The sequence below is a fragment of the Chlamydotis macqueenii genome, chromosome 3 (genome assembly GCF_036417535.1).
Source record: "Chlamydotis macqueenii isolate bChlMac1 chromosome 3, bChlMac1.mat, whole genome shotgun sequence".
NCBI lineage: Eukaryota > Metazoa > Chordata > Aves > Otidiformes > Otididae > Chlamydotis > Chlamydotis macqueenii.
The window spans coordinates 40,152,667-40,168,068 of NC_141558.1; the positions used below are offsets into that span (position 1 = coordinate 40,152,667).

General features: G+C 44.8%; 1 protein-coding gene across 4 annotated transcripts in view; it reads left to right on the forward strand.

The window, feature by feature from the left end:
- Positions 1-15,402, forward strand: part of ANKRD6 (ankyrin repeat domain 6) — a 110,103-nt gene that overhangs the window by 57,983 nt on the left and 36,718 nt on the right. For all 4 annotated transcript variants that reach the window (XM_086743336.1, XM_086743334.1, XM_086743337.1 and 1 more), the window contains one exon: positions 14,602-14,858. In XM_086743336.1, coding sequence (XP_086599462.1) covers positions 14,739-14,858 — 120 coding nt within the window. In that variant the 5' untranslated portion in view covers positions 14,602-14,738. The remainder of the gene's footprint in view (positions 1-14,601; positions 14,859-15,402) is intronic.

Sequence of the window (15,402 nt, forward strand, 5' to 3'; positions counted from 1 at the left end):
GTGAGTCAGTAGATGTCTGCACTGCCCAGTGAACCTTTTTCTTTACATCTGGTGTGACAGTGCTGTCCAGAGAGCCCCTGACTTTCGGAGAGTCCTGAAAGTTTGTATTCAGTCGTCTGTGGTCAGAGCAGACAGAGTAGAGGTGGTGCCAAACACTTCCTTGCAATTGATTAGGTGTTTTTTTTTTTTTCTTTTGCTGTCATGAATCTGAGATGTGGCCTCAATCATCAATAACTGTCTTCAAAGGAACATTATATAGTATAATGGAAGTGATACTTTTTGAACTATTACCGTGAATTGTAGCTCTGTGGTAAAACTTGCATCTGAACTCGTGTCTTAAAAGTGTAGTCCATGCCATACAACCTCTAAAATAAGAATTTATGAAAATACAGCTCTGTTTTTTCAGTTGGATGTCAGAGGAACCAGCTATTTTGGGCTTTTAATCCTTTTGTGAAGATGTTGCAAATTTCAGTGAAGCTGGAGTGAACCAGAGCAATGAGGACAGAGCCATTCTCTCTTCAGTGGTGCTCAGTGACCGAACCAGAGGCAGTGGGCACAAACTGAAATGTAGGAGGTTCCCTCTGAACATCAGGAAGCACCTTTTCACTGTGAGGGTGACCAAGTACTGGCATGGGCTGCCCAGTGAGGTTGTGGAATCTCCATCCTTGGAGATATTCAAAAGCCATCTGGGCATGGTCCTGAGCAACCATCTCTAGGTGGCCCTGCTTGAGCCGGGGGCTGGACCAGACAGCCTCCAGAGATCCTTGCCAACCTCAACCCATCTGTGATTCTGTGAGTTAGGTAGAACTGGCTGGCTGTCCCTCACAAACTGTTGCCACTCTTCTCAGGAATTCTCACAAGGTTGTACAAACCTCCTGGCAAGGGTACTAAACATCTGCTCAATAGCAGGCGCCCATAAAACACTGAAAATGTGGCTGGGTACTTAGGAAATATTGCCCGGGTGACACTTTTTTGTTACGATGTTAGGTCAGATGGTGAAGACAGTTGTAACTGCATTTGATAGATCGTATATGCAGTCAGGGCACCTGATTCTTAAATTTGTAATGGCCCTACTTACACTAATTATCAGTGAAGCAGAGCAGATATGTTAGATCTATTACATTTACTGCAACAGGAATAGCACAGTACTCACTGGCATCAGCGTTTTACATGAAGAATTAATTGTGCAGTTAAGCTGTTGTTTTAAAATGTGTTTCCTCTCAGTGGTGAAAGTCTTCATCTGTGTAATACTGAAATTCCGCTACTAGACAGACCTAGAGATTCAGAAGGTGGTTCACAGTGTGACAGTTGTGGTATTTTTTAAAGATAGTGATAATTATGCAATTTTGTGCCCAACAATTCAAAGCAATAACATCGGCCTTCTCCAGTGCAGCCCCTTCAAGTGTAGCAACTGGATGAGAAATCAAGATGTCTACAGAAAGCTTTTGCATTGATTTATGATTCTCTTTGACAAAAATGTATTTAGCCCATAGTGATTGATTTTTCACAGCTTGCAAATAGATTTATGAAGCAAGTAATACTTGCATATCCTTCACCTTTTGTCCTGTATGTATTGTCCTTGATGGATGTTGTACGTGAAGGGGCCAAACCCTGAAGATACTCAGTGCTCATTTTGCTGCCTGCTAACGCGAATGTTAAAATCAAGGACACTGTACATGGTTGTCCTGGTTCCAGCTAGGAATAGAGTTCATTTTCACCGGAGCTGGGAGAGGAACTGGAGCTGGTGGTCCCTATAGCTGGGGGATACAGCTGGGATAGGTTACTAACTAGCCAACAGTTGGGACAATTTACCCAAATTGGCCAAAGGGCCATTCCATCCCATGTGACATCATGCTCAGTATATCAGTGAGGAGGGTGCTGAGGGGAGCCTCGTGCTGTTTGAGAGGGAGCTGGGCATCAGGATCCACTGTGAGCTATTGTACTGTAAATTATGTAAGTATTGTAAGTATTTTCTGGTATTGGGGTTTTTTGGGGGATTTTTTTTTTTTTTTTTTTTTTTTTTGGTTCTCCATCTCTGTTTTCTTTTCCTCTGTTGTTCTCTTAAACTTTTTTTTTGTCTAAACCCATGAGTTTTGCTTTCTTTTCTTTACCAATTCTCTTCCCTGTCCCACTGTGGGGGAGCGGTGAGGGGAAGGCAAGCGACTGTGTGGTATTTTAGCTGATGAGTAGGGCTAAACCGTGACAATGGTGATAGGCAGGATGACATCTCCCTGAAGAGAAAATTCTCCTCCCACAACACAAATACATTTATTGGTGCCTGAAATGAAGCAAAGTTACTTAGCCTCCCTTCCCGGCAGAGCAAGATTTTCCCACAGTAAGTTAGAGAGCTTGCTTCAGATGGTAACTTAGGAGAGAGTGGTACATGAGACTGAGAAGTACCTGCCCAGGGACTCAAACTGGAAGCTTTGTATCTCTGGGGGTCACTGCAGGTCTCCTAGTTAACACACTGGTGCCTTGTGAGCTACAGAGGTGGATGGGAAGCTGTGATTTGGGAGGGTGCTGATTGAAAGGGGTTGTGGAAGCCGGTCAATGCATGTTTTACCTATGGAAGATGCACCTTTGTAACTCATAAGAAAGCCTATTTTTTTTTCCCTATTTTAACAGGAAAAAAAAAAGTAGTAACCTGTTTGTACTACAAGTTTGTTTTGGGAGGAGGAGGGAGTAATGTGAAAGCTCAGTAGGCATCATTCCTTTGCAGTGCTTTGGTCTCACTGTCCTCAGCTTCCATGATGGAGACCTTTTTGTTCCAAGGTCTGTGTATGAGTTGTTGGAGAAGAATACGCTTCTGCAACACTACAACAGTGATTGACTGTCAGTGTCTAAGGAGGGTCTTTTTCGCTGTAAAGTCTCCCTCATTAACATGCTCCCACAAGAACACCTGTCTGGTCTCCACCTGACCTGTTCTGGTCTTGCCAGAGATTTTTCCATTGAGATAATCTCTGCACAGCTGTCTCCTATCACCCTTGCAAGCCCACGTGGAAAGAAGATCATCCATGCCATCAACATTAAAAGATCTTAGAGTTAATAGCACCATACAGTAAAGCAGGAAAAAAAAAAATCTGATGCATATAACCCTTTCCAAAATGTGTTTATTTAATTTTTTTTTTTAAAAAAAAGGTTGGTTTTATCACATAGACTTGTTTTTTTGCAAGGATTTAACTTAAATTGTTTAGATATTTCAGATTGATTAGCAGCCATGGAGTGATACTAATTAAAGTAATTACTTTAGTCCTGAGAGGACTGCAACATGTTTTAAAATACGATTTAATGCTGCTTTAACATAATAAAAAAAAAAGAGGTTTCCAAGTAGATACTCTCTCTGTTGCTGCTCAAAATGTCTGTGGGTTTTGGCCTTGATAGTTATTACTGCTTCTGTCTCTTCTGCCTGGGTAACTATACAGAAATGGGTGTTAAAACAGGCTTGTTGAGCTCCTTGCACTCACTTAAATGTGTTTTTCTTAATGCCCTCTGTTTCTCAAAAATAGAAACAGCCTTTAACCCACAGTTCACAAATGGAGTGGCGGGACAGAAAGGACCCGAAAGCTCTGTGTGGGTTGGAGTGGGGAGGAGATGTAGGAACTTCAGAAGGAGAGGAAATCCCTGGAGATTTGACTCCACCGGGTCCAAAATCAGGAGGATTAAACTCTGCGGAGGTGAGTGCCAAGCACTACACTTGTTCGGCTGTAAGAATGGATCTCTGCTTCCTACAAGGCAAGGAATGACTGATGAGGCTGCAGAAACAGGTCTGAGAGTTTGGAGCGGGCTGGGAAGTGAATTTGATCTGTCTGATGCAGTTGCAAGGAAAGGCAAGCCTGGCTGCGGACCTCTGGGATGCAGAAATGGAGCTCTGGAGGAGATCAGAGGGAATTATTAACTGAGGAGTTGTCATGACCTGAAGGGTTACCCAGCCTGCAAGAGTAAGGAGATTGCGACCGTGGGTTTGCAGGATTCTGTGGTAGACAAAGACATGAAAACTTCATCCTCTAGACTTTTCTGCTTTATTGAGGTTACCAAAAAGAACACAAAATCCAGCGCTAGCAAGTATACCTGTGATCAATACAGCACGTGTGTGTGTGTGTGTGTATATATGTCAAGCTATTACAAATTATTAGCAGCAATCAATAATAGCAGCAGCAAGTGTGTGTGTATATATATATATATATATATATAATATTGCAGGTTACTTCAAGCTTATACCTAGTAAAATCACTGATAGTATGACAGCAGATATGGTAGATTACTTACATGTATATATATGTATGTTCATCATAGTACCCAGTGTACCAAACCAGTCCCAGAAGGGGGCCAAACCACCCCAGAAGTGGGATGACAAACCAAACTGACTCCAGAAGTGGGCCCATGGGGGAACCAATAAAAGTAACAGACAGAGTCTCACTTCAAAGGTGATCCTTTTCATGGAGAGGGGAGTCAGCCAGACATCTCCAGCGAGGGTCCAAGAGCTTGTCTAGGAGATCTGGTAGAAAGTTCATGCAGGGAGCTCAGCCTGTTTCAGAAAAGGAAAACTACATGCAGCACAGGAACTTCTCAGAGGGAAAAAGTTCCATTTTGGGTAAAAATTAAGTCTTTTCTATATCACAGAAACGTAAGAGGGTGTAGGACGTGACCCCTTCAGGCAGCCAAGAGGTGCTGTTAATTTCTGTTTTTCACCTGGGAGAGCCAATAGGTGGTGATGGTTTCTGTTCTCTCAGACCATTTTTTATTTTCCAGACTGTTTTCCTGTCCTTGCAGTTAGAACAGCCAATGGCAGTTACTGATCCTTACTTTCTCAGGATGTTTTCCCCTTTTCCCAGACTATTTTTCACCTTTTCAGATGATAAGTTGTTGTTACAGTTCCTTGTTTTTGCCCTTATCTATGATATTTCAGGATGCCTCTGGTTTCAAGGCACCCAGCTGCACTTCAAAGATGCCAGCTGTGCTCGTCAAGGGTGCTGGTGGTTCCCAGGCTCACAGGCCAGTAGACATTTTCTCTGTCGGTATTTCAGGAGACATCTCCTTCTGCTCAGTATTTCTCCCCCTGCAACCAAGTTGCCTTTGGGGCTGCTCACAGCAAGAGTCCTCAGCAAATACTCTGTGTGGTTTTGAGTATCAAGCCTCAGAAAAAATACAGCAGAGGACAAACAAGCAGAGAGCTGGAAAAAGTGATCTAGAGGGAAGGGGCAAAAATACCTCAGTGTATTAGAAAAACATTAGGGATCATTGTGATAAAATGGCTTATTTTGTGCAGAAAAGAAGTGAGTGTAGTAGTTGTCTGGGTACAACACTGACAGTATTGAAGTCTCTGCTTATTGCCCTAATTTCTCTACCCTTCTGAGCCTCCATGTGTAAGAAATGATGAGGAAGTTCAATCTATTTGCTGAAACTGCTGACAAATGTATCCTTTAATAGGTATTGCATTTTTTTTGGTCATTTATGAATATCTTTGCACTGGAATCGGAATAGAGACCTTCTGTGGGTGCTGTGTAGGATCCCCCACAGCCATGAAACAGCAGCTTTGGTAGCTGACCTGACCTGGCACAGAATTGAGCCTGTGGTCCAAACAGAAAAGCTTCATCCTTTTCACCTGCTGGCTTGTAACCTGAAACACTGAGCACCATGAAGAGTGTGCAGCGTGGAGGTTTTGTGCACAACATTAGAGAGTCTTTCCCACCTTTGACCCAAACTCATAGATAGCATCGGATAGAATAGAATAGGATAAACCCACACTTACAGCCAGCTTCTTGGCAGCAGTGCTGGCAGATCAGCACATGGTTTCGGGAAGTAAGGATTACCGTCCCAGCTGTGCTGACTGTTGGGGTGATACCATGCCCCTTGCGACCTCCACTTTAACTTCCCTGCTGCACTCTGTTTCTCTCTGTGGTGGTTTAGCCCGAATTACCACACAGTTTCTCACTCACCCTCCCCCTCCCCAGTGGGATGGGGGAGAGAATTGGGAAGGAAGGAGAACTCATGGGTTGAGATGAAGACAATTTACTAAAATAACAAGGGAAAACTACAATAATAACAGAATATAAGGATATTAAAATGTACAAAGTACAGCCTGCCTGTCCCGAGCAGCAATCAGGGAAACAAAACCGAGCGGCAAGCAAAAGAGCAAAAGGGAGCCAGCAAGGTAGAGGGAACAATGCCAGCAAAAATGAGGGAGAAAAGATGGATGCCAGGAAGGCAGATACCCACCCTGGCCTGCCCCCACTTATATACTGAGCATGACGTTTATGGCATGGAATACTCTCTTTGGCCAGTTTGGGTCAATTATTCTGTCTGTCTTTCTCCCAGCTTCCTGCATCTGCAAATCAGCGAGACTTGGAGAGCAGGACAGCGTCCTTGGTCTCATTCACAACAACTGGTATCATCAGCGTGTTTATCAACATTCTTCACACACGAAATCCAAAACACACTGGCTACTGAGAGGAAAATTAACTCCATCCCTGCCAAAACCAGGACACTCTCACTTGCCCATTTTCCAGGGCGTGCCAGATCCCTGGATATTTGTGCTTCCTCTTGCTGTTGCAGTACCCTGTGATGGGACACAACTGGAAAAATTACCTTCTCTCAGCAGTGACAGTGTGCACTGTAACTCAGGCACTCACCACTCCATGGGTTACAGTGGGCATACTCAGCATTTCCACCCATGTTTGTCAGAATATGTCTCTACGCCCTCGCAACTCCATCCCTCAGATTTCATCCACTGACTTTCAGCTTGAGCCTCATTAAGGTTTTAATTGACACACTGCCTGTGAATCTTGTGCATTTGTGCCAGATGCCTAGTGATATTGAGGATTATTGTGCTAATACCATAACATCTTGGATGTCTCAGTGATTCTGTGCTGAAGTGGGAGGCACTGGTCCAGCTATGTCACCGCATCTCCCAGTGCTCTCCCAAGACATCAGCTGTGACGCTGTAGGAGGGACGATGTCATCACTGCTGGCAGCTCCTAAGGTGTTTTTTTCTTGAAGAGAAATAACATCTCCAATGTTTCTTTGTGAGCTGGAAAATATTTTGAAGCTGGTAAATGTGTGTTTTCTTCTTCCCTGCTCTGTCAGTCAGAGCATTTTCTGATTGCTGCCTGGCTGCACATCTTGACTCATGTTTATAAAAGATAGCATCTAGCTCAAATAGAGATTTGTAGCTTGGTGCTGGCTGGCATTAGATTATTGCAGTGATGTTTTCTGGCCTTGAAAAAAAAAAATCTATAACTGTAGGAATTAGGTTTTTCTTTAAATTTTCCAGCATGTCTTTTGCAATATTTACTGGAGTTGCCATTACGTGCTGGCAGGGAGGAGGGTTTGGAGCAAACATGAGGAGGGGGAGACCTCTGCACCATCACACCAACACGGGGACAGCAGGGTCCCCAGACTGAATGGCAGGTAGAATCATAGAATGGTTGGAGTTGGAAGGGACCTTCAAAGGTCATCTAGTCCAAGGCCCCTGCAAGAAGCGGGGATATCCCCGACTAGATCAGGTTGCTCAGAGCCTCATCCAACCTGGCCTTGAATGTTTCCAGGGATGGGGCATCCACCACCTCTCTGGGCAACCTGTTCCAGTGTTCTACAACCTGCCCATGCTATAGGTAATTAGAAAAGCAGCATCTCTGAAACTATCTTTCTGGTATGGAGGTGGAGTAGAGAGGTTGGAAGGCCTTTCCTGGCAGTGGAGGATGCAGCCTTGGGGGTAGGAAAGGAGGGAAGAGCAGCAGAGGAGGAAAGGGAATTGGTTATGGAAAGGATTTTGGCACCTTCAGCTCCTAGCGAGGTTCTGCAGTCAGCTTGTATGGGATCCATGTGGCCTTTTAATTGATTGGCAGGTGGCTGCTGCAGAGAAGATGATGGTGAGGGACAGTCCTCCCATCCAGAAGCCCCACTGTGCGTGAGCGTTAACGTAAAACTCCACTCTCCCACGAGCGCAGCCGTATGGCCGCTTCGTTCCCAAGGTTGGGCTCCAGCACTTCTGTTAAACAGCAGTGAGCTGGAAAGACCTCCTAACTGGTTTTATGCAAATAGGAGCGAGGCATCTCATGCATGTGTGTTTGCAGAGAGGCACTGTCCCCTGTCAAACAATAGATATTGTTTTGTTATGTAAATAGTGCTCAACTGACCGGGGCTTGCTGAGGGTTGAGCTCCCTTGTACTGAATTGTTTTGACATGCATGTGCATGCAGGTGTTGGAAGAGAGGGCAGTAATAAAGTTGTGAAACTTCATGAGATATGCCAAATTAAAAAAAAAAACGTGTTATGTGGAAAGTAGTAAGTATGTCATGGATAAGGGAGGTCAGGGCTGCATGGCAAAGAGATAAGTAGGAGGGGAAGAAAAACAGTTGTCTTCGTACAAGGAGATTAGTGATGTTTAACGGATGACTTGAAACTGCCTCTGATCGTCATCGTTGGTCTCCATGTGTCCGTGCCTCTTTCCAAAAGCATTCTGCTCTTCAGGTGCAGGTCTGAAGGTTGGTTTTGGCGGTAACATGGCATCACTCGAGCTTCCAGGAAGCTGAGGATTTACATTCAGTGAAGCCGACAGCGGAGGTCGGGCGACAGAGACGTGCTCGAAGAAGCGGTTGAGGAAGCTGCGGTCGCTGTCTCCCCACGTTCGTCGCATGTGGGGCTGGCTGTTTGTCTGGCTGCGGGCGGCCACCAGCTGTGGTGGAGCAATGACATCAGTCGGTCTGATTCTGGTTGTGGTGGGATGCGTGATGAGCTGCTCTCATGCGGATACTCCCAGGGAGGCTGCTAAATAGTCTTTGTTGAAGTAATTAATAGCAACAAGTGGAAAAAAAAAAGCCCAGAAAATATTCTCAGATGTCTCAGACTGTGCTGATACTGAGAGTGATGAATCACACAATTGTCCATAGGAAAACTGAATAATATTATTTGGTGTGATAAAATATGCAGTGAAAACAATAGGAAGAAAAAGCAGAGACCAACATATAAGCTGCCAGCCTTTTATCTAGGTGTCCAGTTCAAAATGTTCATCAATATAAAGTCAAACTCCAAAAATATTAATGATATTGTTGTAAAGAAAAGTATGAATCAGAAGCATATTGTTCTTGACTTGGTGCGGCTTTGCTGTTTTCCAGATATAACTGCTGCTGGTGTGGTTTTTATTATGACACCTTTCACTGGTTTTTAACTGTCTTTTGGGGCAGGAAGGGGTGAGAGGCAGAGTCCTGGCTTCAGTAAAATACATACATTTTTTTATGTGAGCAGTTTATACTGGATCCATGAGGGAACTGGAGAAAAATCACTTAAAGGAAAGCAGTGCTGCAGGTCTGGGAGAAAGGTCTCTCAAAATCAGTTGAGAGAAATGGTAGATATATCAGCATCCTGCAGTGAATGATAAAATGAGTTCCAGGAAACTCATTCTTTCTAGTGCAATAATCCACTGTGCTGAAAAATGCTGTTCTTCTAAAGTGAGTACAATCTTAAATGTTTTAAATATGACAAACTGCTTTGCAAACAGGCTGGACAAGATTTTATAGATTTTATAGATTTTAATATACTATTATGTTTTGATAAGCAAAGAAACCTATTTTGCTCTGACAGCTGAGCAAAGAAGAGATGGAGGCAGTATTTAGACATAGGAAACTTTCTAAGAAAGACTTTTTTATTATTGTAAAATGTAGCTATTAGATACTGTCTCATAACAAAATGATCTGACTCCGTATCTTAACATTGGGCTATTCTAAAATAATAGAATAATTTTATTGCATTATTTATATTGCATAAAATGAAGCTACCAGGTGCTGGGAGTTTTTCTTGCACTATTCAGCATCATTTCTGGTGATAAACTAGAAAAGAGGATTTGTAGTCCCATGCAGAAAAGTGGAGTACCTTTTTTTTTTTTTTTTTTTCCTTTCATCTTGTACTTTGGTACTATGGGAACTTTATGCTAGCTATGTAAGCATTCTTTTATTTAGAAGCTAATTTAACTTGGTGATTGTACTGAGAGTGACCTGTGCTCTGGCACTGCATCTTTTCCATTTAGCACAAAGGACTTCATAAAGTTGATCATTTCATATCTCTTAAATCTTTAATAGTTTTCAGCTTTTTTTTCTCTTCCCTCAGAGAGGAAGCTGGTTTTTTTTTTTTTTTTTTTTTTTTTTTACTCCTTTCTGTGAATTTAGGAGAGGCTATCACCCAGCCTTTCAGTGTCTGTGGTGTCGAAAAGTCCTGGACTTTTCTTTGGCTTTTTTGTCGGGGCCGTGTAGGTGATACGGCCACTGAAGCAGCCTGGCAGCACTTTGGAGGGGAGGGAGCTGGGGGAGGGGAAGATGCGTAGAGTGTTTTTCGCCCACTCTGCCAGTTGCACGGGAGAGAGGCCACAGCTGCGAGCTTTACGACCCTGCCACCGAGCAGCCGGCCACCCACTCGCACTGTGCTGTGCTGCTCCCAGCCACACATCTCCTGGAGCATCTGTAGGGCAGCGTTGACTCATTGAGCCGCGGGCATCAGCCGTGGGGATGCAGCTGCATCTCAGCACCTGGGGATGAAGCCTCACTGCTGCCGGTCGGGAATATGAATCCATGGTCAACCTGTCATTTTCCATGCTCTGCTGATGGGGTTAGCAGGTTATCCTTGGGGATGAGCAGGTTATCCTCAGAAAGGGATTGCCCCACAGGGGAGCAACTGAACCTGTGGGCATCATTGCACCTGGTCGACTTCCACCAAGCAGAGAGGCTTGGGAACTAGGTGTTGCTTTCACATCCTGCCCCAGGTAAGTAATCTGATCTTAAACAAAGAAGCACAGAGATGGCTGTTTCTTATTTAAAAATATATTGAAGCAAAATCCTTTTGTTTGTTTTGAAGGCAGAAGGTTTGACTTCCTGTGCTCACAGATTTGGGGGGTGATAATGAGGGATTTAATTCTGGGCAGCAGGTGCTGGCAGCAGGGATGCGATGCAGCGCCTGTAATCGCGTTGTCGGGTTCATTTTGCACCGTCTGGGTGTGAAAGGAGTGGTCCAGCTTTTCATTGTAGTCCTTGGGCATCTGATAGCTTCCTCCTGCTGCTGCGAGTGCAGATGTGTTCAAGGAAAGATGCTTTGCCTGTCTGAGGCATGTAGAGAGTTAAAGCTCGTGGGGAGTGATTCTGCTGCCTGTTGAGCTGAGGTGGGGCTTCTCTTCACCGATGCGCTGGGGAAGGGTCTATCCCTGGGGAATGGTCTGTCGGGAGGAGGAGGAGAAGGTTGTTCCCCCTCCCACTGGTCACCCTCGCCTTTTCGTACCAGCTCAGGAGAAAAGGAAAGTTGGTCCGGCCTTGGATGCACTTTTTTGAGTTGCAAATAATCCCAACTGAGAAGATGTAAAGTAGCTGGCCTGCGGAATGTGACCTGTTGTGCGATCGCCCATCTGCGAAACAGCCCGAAGCAGGAGCTTGTAATGTGACTGCCCTCTTGCAAAGGGGACCGATGACTGCCAGAGACTTGGACAACGTGGGAGAGATCTGTAAGAGACCAGTAGCTGAATCTACTCCTTAATATGCTTTTATATGTGATCCAATCTGTGGGAGAGGCAGGAAGGCAAACTACATGATAACAGCGGTGTCATCGCAGTCCGTCACTCCAGCGCGGCAGGGCATGGCAGGCTGAGGAGGCTCATGATCTCCGGGGGGAACACGCTGCAGTGATGGGAAGGCAGCAAGAGAGAGGGAGAAAAATCAAACTAGAAAGTGAGTACAATTTCCGGCATTTACCTTGCACAGGTACGTAGCTGGTAACTGGACTTTTCCCTGGTAACACTAAACTTATCACTGTTGCAAGTCATTTGAGGTGTTAGTGTGTGTGGCTGAGAGGTAACAAGCATCTGGTCTTTCTGTGAGTTTGCTCAGAAACGTCAGTGTGTCAGGAAAATGTTTGCCTTGAGCCTTTTGCAGTGAATATGAAAATGATGCAGTGTCAATGATGTTACTGCTTTCTTTTGAATTTCAGGGGTAAGAAAACCAAACAGGGTCTGACTACGGATGTTTTAAGATGAACAGAGTTGTCTAAATGCATGACTCCATCGAGTGTACGGGCAGCCAGGTTAGGTGTAAGGGTGGGGACAATCAAGTGATGGTACAGTTCATCTGGAAACCACCGCTGCAGAGGCGAGGGCTAACAAGGAAACAAACCACCCCACTGCCTGAAAAGCTTACGGAGAAAGATCCCTGTTGTAAGGCTTGCCCTGCACTGCGTACCGGTCACAGAGGGAAGGAGTGGGGAGCGCTCCTGGGTTACGGAGATGCTGCTTTGAGATGTGATGGGAGGGTCAGGGAGAGGTGTTGGGAGCAGGAGGGCCGGGCTCGGGGGGTTCAGATTGCATCGGTAGCATGTGTCACTGGAAAGCACTTAGGGAAGTGAGGTCAAAACTTGGGTTGCCTTTCACAGATCAGATTAAGTGTAGGCCATCTGGCCTTTTTTACGTGGTTTGTACTATACTGGCTGCATCACTGTGCCAGAGGGGCAGGGTATGATGTGTACGGTGCTGGTGAAGGAAACGAGGGGGGTTTTTTTCTTCTTACTTCCATCTTTTTTGTGTTGTGAGGGTGTCCAAACTGTGTCCATCACGTTGAAGGTGTGGGTGAGACTGGTCCAGTGGTACAGGGTGCAGCACTGCTTCTCTGATGTCCATTCTTGTGCTGCTTTTGAGACCCAAAAAGTTTTTATCTCATTTCTCTGAATAAATGTGCGGCTATTTTCATGTTGCTCTAAACATGTTCACACCTAGAAAGCAAGAGGATGGTAAAGAAAAGCTGCCTGAATCTTTTACCTGGAGATAGTATTGTTTAATGCTTATACTTAGAAAGCAAGAGGTGATTATCTGGAGTTATTTCCTGGCTTTGACATAACTTTTATATTAATTGGGAACTTGCCTGTGCTTTAATGGGCCCTTTTCTAAAATGCATGTGATATTCTTGAATATAGTACTCACCTCAAAAATTAATTCTCATAAAGCATTTTAAGATTAACACAAATTACCCTAGGAGTGCAAATTAAATAGTGTAAGTATCTTCTACTACTACAAATTAACCAACGTGGTTTTAATATATGTGTGCTTGTGATCAAAAATATTTTGTGTAGATCAGTGATCCTGTGGGGTCCAAGGACTTTGGATACCACTTTGGTGACACAGAGGATCACCATACCCTTTTAACCATTGGATTAAACAGGGCTACAGCACCTTTTTCTTGCAGAGGTGTACTGGTGGATGCGACCTTATAACACTGGAGTGATGTTCATTGAAAGGTCTCACCCCCAGTATTTAGAAGATGGGGAGGTTGTGTGCCACAGAATCCCATGCATTTTTTCCTTGTTGCTGGCCTGGAATGAGGATGGAAATTAAATCTTTCTGCTGTTCTGGTGAAGATCTCCCTGCTGAAGCTGTTAGAAAAATATCAATACTCTGAGTGGTGGGATTATGATGGGGAGGTTTTTGTACTCTCAGCTAAACCTAGGCAAACAAATCAATTTAGAGGAGCAGCAAAGCTATTAAGCAGTAATAGCTTTTAGTTATTCCTGTTTTGAGATAGATTCAAAGGGTTAACCTAAGGGTGAAAGATGTTGTATGCCACTATCAATCTCCAAGACCACCTAGTCGCTGTACCAGTTGCCTGTAGGCTATGCAAAGCCTGTGATACTCGTGGCTGATAAGGAGCAGTGCAGTGATTTTTCTAGAGAGAAAGGTAAATCATCTGTATGCAGACTATCTTGAAGGTGTTTTTCCTGTACTGAAATAGTTAAACCAAGGTGTGAAAAGCACAGGTAATGCTGAAATCCTCCCATACTGGGCAGGTTCTGGATCCTACAGCTCAAAGTGATCTGCGGATATCTTTTTCTGGAATTATGTCAGAAATCACTTTTCAGCTCTGATGGTTCATTGGACGGGTCAGTGGAGCCTGGGAAGAAGAGCGCGCTCACAGGTTTGCATGACAAGTGCTAAATGTGAATTGTTTCTGGGGTCAGTGTGGCGTGATGTCAGCTCTGCAGGGGGAACATCATTTCTCACTGACAGTAAAGATCAGTATTTCCCTGTTGCAGGTTGTGATCCCTCCCAAAGGTGTCCTTGGGATGGTTTGGGGGAGGCTGTGAAGCATTTTATACTCCTGAGGGAACAGTCAGCTGCCTTTAATTGCTGACTGCACTCAGTCCTTCCAGGGCAGGGGTTTGTGTATTTATATCTGTAGCCAGTAACTGTAACGTATTTTTGTTCCCTTGACCAACACAGGCTGAGCGACTACTAGCAGTGGAGGTAGTGAACCCATCCTTGCCCAATTAAAGTCTGGGAGACCAGAGTGGAGAAGAAGAGAGTGACAGGGGGGCATACAAATACAGGTTAGGCTAAAAGAGAATTACACTTTCAGAAAGTTTAAGGACTTCTGTCCCAGACTAGGGGAATGAGGGCACGCTGAGAACATGCTACTGTCTACATCCCTCTGCGTTGCAACAGAAGTGCAATGTCTTCAGGAGGCTCTGAGGGCTTTTTGTGACCCCCCTCTTCAAGTGATGGGAAGACAAATGCTGGGGGAGGAGCTGCTGCAGTGCTTCCGTCTCTGAAACCTTGCTGACAGCAGTGTTGTTTTCTGATCCACAGGTCCAGAGGATGGCATAGCTGTAGTGTCACCATCCAGGGAGCTGGGGTCCTTCCTCGCCTGCCTGCGTGCTGCTTGAACCGATCCCAAGCCTTTGTTTTTGGACCGAAGAAACCTGAAAACCTTTCTCTCCTAATTCATGAGCCAGCAGGATGTGGTCGCTGTGCTTTCAGAATGCCTGCTTGTAGCCGCCTACAAAGGCCAAGTGGAGAATGTGGTGCAGCTTATCAACAAGGGTGCCAAGGTAGCGGTTACCAAGGTAACAGGAGAAAAATGCTTTGCAAAATCCCTGGGAACTAATGTAACTCCTAGACCATTGTCTCTGAAAATGACCTCCTAGCTTTACCAATCTGAATGTGACTGAGGCCAGTGTTTAGATTTCCTTAAAGTTTATACTTACTAGCTCATGTGAATTTACAATATAGTGCATGTTTTGTATTTGTACACTTCCCAGTGAACGCAGCTGTGGTGAACACCGAATCCTTAGAAACATGGTGTGTCGATGGAGAGGCAGCGACATTTTTCAAAGTGTGCATTGACTTTTGAACACTGTGCGAACGGATGAATGGAGCGATTCATCACTGTCGAGGGGAGGCGGTTCAGAGCGCCCATCTTTCTGGGTGAGGGGATGGGGGAAAGCCACCTGTTGCGGCAGGGTAAAAGTACGCAGAAGGTGTTTCTTGCCGCTGGAGTCTCTTGGTACAGCAGCCTCGCTTGTACTGACATCCTCATTGATTCATGCTGCGTAGTCCCCAGTCAGTTACAAACTTGGGGATTGCAAACTGTGTTTGCCATACTTTCCA